The sequence below is a fragment of the Sinocyclocheilus anshuiensis genome, unplaced genomic scaffold (assembly GCF_001515605.1).
Source record: "Sinocyclocheilus anshuiensis isolate Anshui unplaced genomic scaffold, SAMN03320099.WGS_v1.1 scaffold234, whole genome shotgun sequence".
NCBI lineage: Eukaryota > Metazoa > Chordata > Actinopteri > Cypriniformes > Cyprinidae > Sinocyclocheilus > Sinocyclocheilus anshuiensis.
The window spans coordinates 2,282,543-2,288,119 of NW_015544165.1; the positions used below are offsets into that span (position 1 = coordinate 2,282,543).

Sequence of the window (5,577 nt, forward strand, 5' to 3'; positions counted from 1 at the left end):
TCTAAATTATGGACAAGTATATATTGTATATGTATAGATTTTTTTTATTTTTGAAAGAAATACACCGCGCGTCCTGTAACAAGTTTGCCACATCGTCAGAAGTTATCAGTATAAAAGGTCTGCAAAATCAGTCAACTGTGAAAATCAAAAGTAGATTTATTTTAAAGACCAACAGTTTAACACTAAATATTGGACATAAATGAACACGTTAAATATAAAAGTATTTAAAACAGGTAAGTTCATATATTTGGAGTTAAATTAAACGGATACATCAGTCATACAGCGCTCCGGACCGCGCGCCCCATGACGAGCCCTGTTAGACTGATAACTTATCTGCATATTTTTATAATAATGATGATGAAGAATAAGCATCAATATTTTTTGTTAGTGTGCTGTAAAGAAAACCAAATGCTGATGACGATGCAGTTTTCGTAATGTTCATTCTAAAGCTGTTCAAGAAAAGATGTCTCTTTTAGCACTCTTGATATAATTTGTAAATATAGGTTTATCACCTTGCAGTTCAATTTGGATGTGGGCTTAGTATTATAGTCTGTTTTTAAAACATTTCCGATGAGAAGCCTAATCCTCATTTGTGCGTCTGAAGTGTGGTGCTGAGGTGAAATAGCAGGGCAATTTGATAATAATAGCCGAATAATAATAGGCCGCATAATAATAATAATAATAACTGTGTAAATGTATATTGTGTATATAACATACTGTGTAAATGTATATTGTATATATTTATAAACACACACATATACATATGTGTTTGAGTATTTTATCCACAAAAATCTTGATGTTCAGAAAAAGTTCAGTTATGTCAGCTACCCACATATACAGTGGGTACGGAAAGTATTCAGACCCCCTTAAATTTTAGTAGACTGTATGTGTACGTATATACACATGCTCACTGGTGTCATCTCAAACCTGATCCAGGAGCGCCTGCTGCTCTCTGTGTTACCAAGGCACGTTGCCATGGAGATGAAGGCAGACATCAACGCCAAGAAAGAGGATATGATGTTCCACAAGATCTACATCCAGAAGCACGACAATGTCAGGTACACAAATGCCAAGACCAACACAGTTACGGTTGCCAGTGTTGTCTTCACACCTCTCGAATGAGAACCGACAGTGTTATAACACTCAGTCCGCACGTGATTGAAGCAGGCGACAAGTCTGGATAAAACACAGACACATTAGACACTGATACCGCTTAAGTTTATCTTTCCCAAGGCTGAAGCTATGTTGACTGCTTAAACGCAGATTAGCGTACTCGCTAGTCCTTGAGAAGTGACTTTTCTATCTTTTTTTTTTTCTTTTTCTTTTTCTGAGGGTCAATTTGGGTTATAGTTGTTATGATGTACCAGAAGTTACACAATCAATTAACAGAAAGCTGTGTGAAATGACAGCATGCCACTTTAGTAATGCAGTTACGTGTTTGGAGCGCGTGGAATTTAGCGCTTATGAACACATTGTCCTGCATAATCCCAGCCAGCTCGAAGCATCTGTGCTAGGAAAACTTGGATGTGTGAAAATGCTAAATGTCACAGACTGTGTAGGGATCCTGCTTTCCAAATGTTGTGAATTTTATCAGCCATTTATGAAGGAAACAGCGCCATCTGTTGTCGCATGATAATGCATCCATGCCGTGTGTCCATTCTGTCATGTCTTAAATTGTAGTTGATGACCATCTATCCTCCTCATGGCTAGGAGGCCTTTAAGGACACCAGCCGAGTCCTGCTTTTTCTAATTGAAGGATAGACTGGAGTATTGAGAGTGGCCACCCTCTATTCAGAAAGTAAACTGAATCGATGATTTTTCTCGGTTAGCCCATCAAACCAACTTCAGTGACCCAGACAAGGTGCTCTGTGATTATTGATCTCATTTTCTCTGTCTGTCTGTCTTTGTCTTCTGTCTGTTCTCGCGCCAGTATCCTATTTGCAGACATCGAGGGCTTCACCAGTTTGGCGTCTCAGTGCACGGCTCAGGAGCTTGTGATGACCCTTAATGAGCTTTTTGCTCGCTTTGATAAATTGGCTTGGGTAAGTGGACAACATGAATACATTTTTAGTGTTACTATTTTTAAGAACTATTTTTATGTTCACAGTGAGGTTATTAACAGATAGACAATAGGTAAGTAGCCATATACAAAGTTTTTGTATTTTATATATATATATATAATTTTTAACTATTGATAGATATATAACTTATTTATGCATGCATAAAAAAGTGACTTAAGTTCACTTTTTCACTTTATAAATATAAAGAAGTTTAAAAAAGGGTTAAATCATTTTGTATATTTTTATTGAAGATACATTATCTTCAAACAAGTCATTAAAACAAGTATCTTATGCAGTGTTGCTTCTCATGTTAATTTATATTGTTTTAAAAAATTGTGACATTATTGCTGGGAAAAAAGTCAAGACTAAATAAAATTTATTGCAAAGTAATTATTTTTTTTACAGTGTGTACTAAGAATGTGCCAGTTTTGCTTTTTTATTTTGGCCAATATTGATGAGCTAATAATTATTTTTATTCGATGACAGATAACTGTTAAAGTGGCCAATAAAATGTATACTATTTGTGCCATTTTGCCAAAATAGAATGTTTAAAATTTATATAATTTTGTTTCAGAAAATGTATAATAATAAATTAAGTGAATTTAGGCATCACAACATGTGAAGTATGGATATTTATTTTTAAATTTGCTAAAGATTACATTTAACGCGGTTATTAGTGTCATTAAATTATTAGTGTTTTAAATGATCAACTTTATGTGAGCACTAGATGACAGCAAATGTAATCTTGTAAAAAAAAGAGGCATGCACCTGCACAATTAAATATATGTAATGTCTACTGATAAATTAAAAAACAATTCTCAAGAAACAGCCGATATGCTAATAAAAACGAAATAACAAGCATATAGCTAACCATGGCAGCCACCCACAAGTATGCTAACATCATAACATCCTATTAGTGAGGATTTCCGCAATAATAGTTGCATAAATGTGCTGTGTTTTGTCTGAATTCTTAGGAAAACCACTGTCTGCGGATCAAGATCCTGGGGGACTGTTATTACTGTGTGTCTGGACTTCCGGAGCCAAGGGCAGATCATGCGCACTGCTGTGTGGAGATGGGAGTGGACATGATTGAGGCCATCTCGTACGTTTTTCTTTACATCATTTTCTATATCGAGCTCTCTTCCTCATCAACACATTTTTCCATTAAAACACACGCGTGTTGCTACATGTGCAGATTGGTGCGAGAGGTCACAGGAGTGAACGTGAACATGCGCGTGGGAATACATAGCGGCCGTGTGCACTGCGGGGTGCTCGGCCTACGCAAATGGCAGTTTGATGTCTGGTCCAACGATGTCACACTGGCCAACCAGATGGAGGCGGGAGGTCAAGCAGGGTAAAAGTGAACACCACCCATCAAAAATGTGATCAGTATTTATAAGTTTGATATTTAAACTTGGCTGTAAAGGATGTAGAGATTTGTATTAATGGAATAGTGCACCCAAAAATGAAAATTTGCTGAAAATGTGTTCATGCATTTGTCCAAAATGTACATGCATTTATTTCTTCATCTGAACAGATTTGGAGAAATGTAGCATTACATCGCTTGCTCACCAATGGGTCCTCTGCAGTGAATGGGTGCCATCAGAATAAGAGTCCAAACAGCTGATAAAAACATCACAAAAATCCCCAAGTAATCCACGACTCTTGTGAAGCCAATAGCTGGGTGTACGTAATAAACAAATCCATCATTAAAATAACCTCAACTTCAGACAGGGGTGAAATAAGGCTAAAATAAGGTTTTAGCATCCTGTTAAAATAAGAGTCCTCTGTCTATAATATTACTTTCTGCAGGGAAAACGTCATCTCACCTGAGCACAGGAGAGAAATATGCACAGATTAAGCAACATTTACAAGCGAAAATAGTTCTAAACAAATATGTTGGTGGATTTTGATGTGAGAAGACAACAGGAGATGGGCTTTTTAACTGCAGGAAGCATTATTATGGATTATGGACTCAAATTTTGGCCAGAAGAGATGTTTAAAGTTAAAATGCCTTGATGGATATGTTTCTTACAAACATGCAGCTTTTCACTTCACAAGACATTAATAGATGTACTGGAGTCGTGTGGGTTACTTGTGGATTGTTGTGAAGCTTTTATCAGCTGATTGAACTCTCATTCTGATGGCACCCATTCACTGCAGATGATCCGTTGGTGAGCAAGTGATGTAATGCTAAATTTCAACAAATCTGTTCCTATGAAAAACAAACAAATCTACATCTTGGATGACTTGAGGGTGAGTAAATTTGCAGCAAGTTTTCTTTATTTTTTATTTTTTTGTGAAATATTCCTTTAAATAGTAAAACTCTACTGTTGTGAATGTTTACAGGCGGATCCACATCACCAAAGCCACACTGCAGTATTTAAATGGTGACTATGAAGTGGAACCAGGTTTTGGAGGGGAGAGAAATGCTTACTTGAAAGACAACAACATCGAAACGTTTTTTGTGCTGGGCTGCAGTCAGAAAAGGGTTAGTCAAATGCAGGCGTATGGACATTGTTTATATACAAACTCACTGCAAAGATCTTTGCAGCCTGTTCTGATTCCTGCAAATTCACAACCAGGGGATCTCAATTGCATAATATTTGGTGGTGGGGGCTGTGTTTTGTTGTGCCCTGATACAAATGACTGAATATCCCTTTGGGGATCAATAAAGATTCTATTTGTTTGAGTTTGCTGGAGTACGGTTTAATTTCCTGTGTGTGTGTCCTTGTGCCAAATTTCTCTTGCAGAAAGAGGAAAAAGCAATGATGGCTAAGATGCAGCGTGCTAGAGCCAGCTCTTCAGAGGGTCTGATGCCACGGTGGGTTCCTGACAGATCTTTCTCCAGGACTAAAGATTCCAAAGTTTTCAGACAGATGGTGAGCTCTGCTCCATCCACTCTCACTCTGCCTCTAACAGCTCAAGCCGTCTGATCTCCCCTGCACTTCTTTATGAGTGTAGCAACAAGTCATAATTGAAGCAATTTTCTCCGGAGCTTGGCAGTGCCTATGTGTGAATTGCTTTTTCCCCTTTACAGGTGATGACTTTTCTGATTTCCATCAGTGTCACACAAAAAAAGCAGGGACGGAAATAGTGTGACAAAGAAATATTGCTTCAGACAGTATTAATACTGAGGGCAAAGAACAAGTGCACAATATGGACAAAAAATATTGTTTCAAATAAATGTTAAAATTATTTCTTGAGAATTAATTGGTTTTCCAGTAGTTTTATACTGTATGTTAGAAATGCTGTGCTTGTTCGTAAGATTTTTTTAAATTAGTATTTCATGTAAAATCATCTTTAAAATAAAATTCAACAAAATTGAATTTATGAGATTTGTTTAAAAAACGTTTTGCCTTAAATGAAAACTTAACCTTAAAGGGGTCATATGATGCGATTTCAAGTTTTCCTTTCTCTTTGGAGTGTTACAAGCTGATTGTGCATAGATAAGATCCCTGAAGTTGCAAAGACTAAAGTCTCAAAACCAAAGAGATATTCTTTGTCAAAGTTAAGA

At 36.7% G+C, this 5,577-nt stretch overlaps 1 protein-coding gene across 3 annotated transcripts in view; it reads left to right on the forward strand.

Moving 5' to 3' along the window:
- Positions 1 to 5,577, forward strand: part of adcy6b (adenylate cyclase 6b) — a 49,236-nt gene that overhangs the window by 29,351 nt on the left and 14,308 nt on the right. For all 3 annotated transcript variants that reach the window (XM_016495890.1, XM_016495891.1, XM_016495892.1), the window contains 6 exons: positions 937 to 1,058; positions 1,931 to 2,042; positions 3,035 to 3,162; positions 3,256 to 3,414; positions 4,410 to 4,551; positions 4,814 to 4,942. In XM_016495890.1, the coding sequence (XP_016351376.1) occupies positions 937 to 1,058; positions 1,931 to 2,042; positions 3,035 to 3,162; positions 3,256 to 3,414; positions 4,410 to 4,551; positions 4,814 to 4,942 (792 nt within the window). The remainder of the gene's footprint in view (positions 1 to 936; positions 1,059 to 1,930; positions 2,043 to 3,034; positions 3,163 to 3,255; positions 3,415 to 4,409; positions 4,552 to 4,813; positions 4,943 to 5,577) is intronic.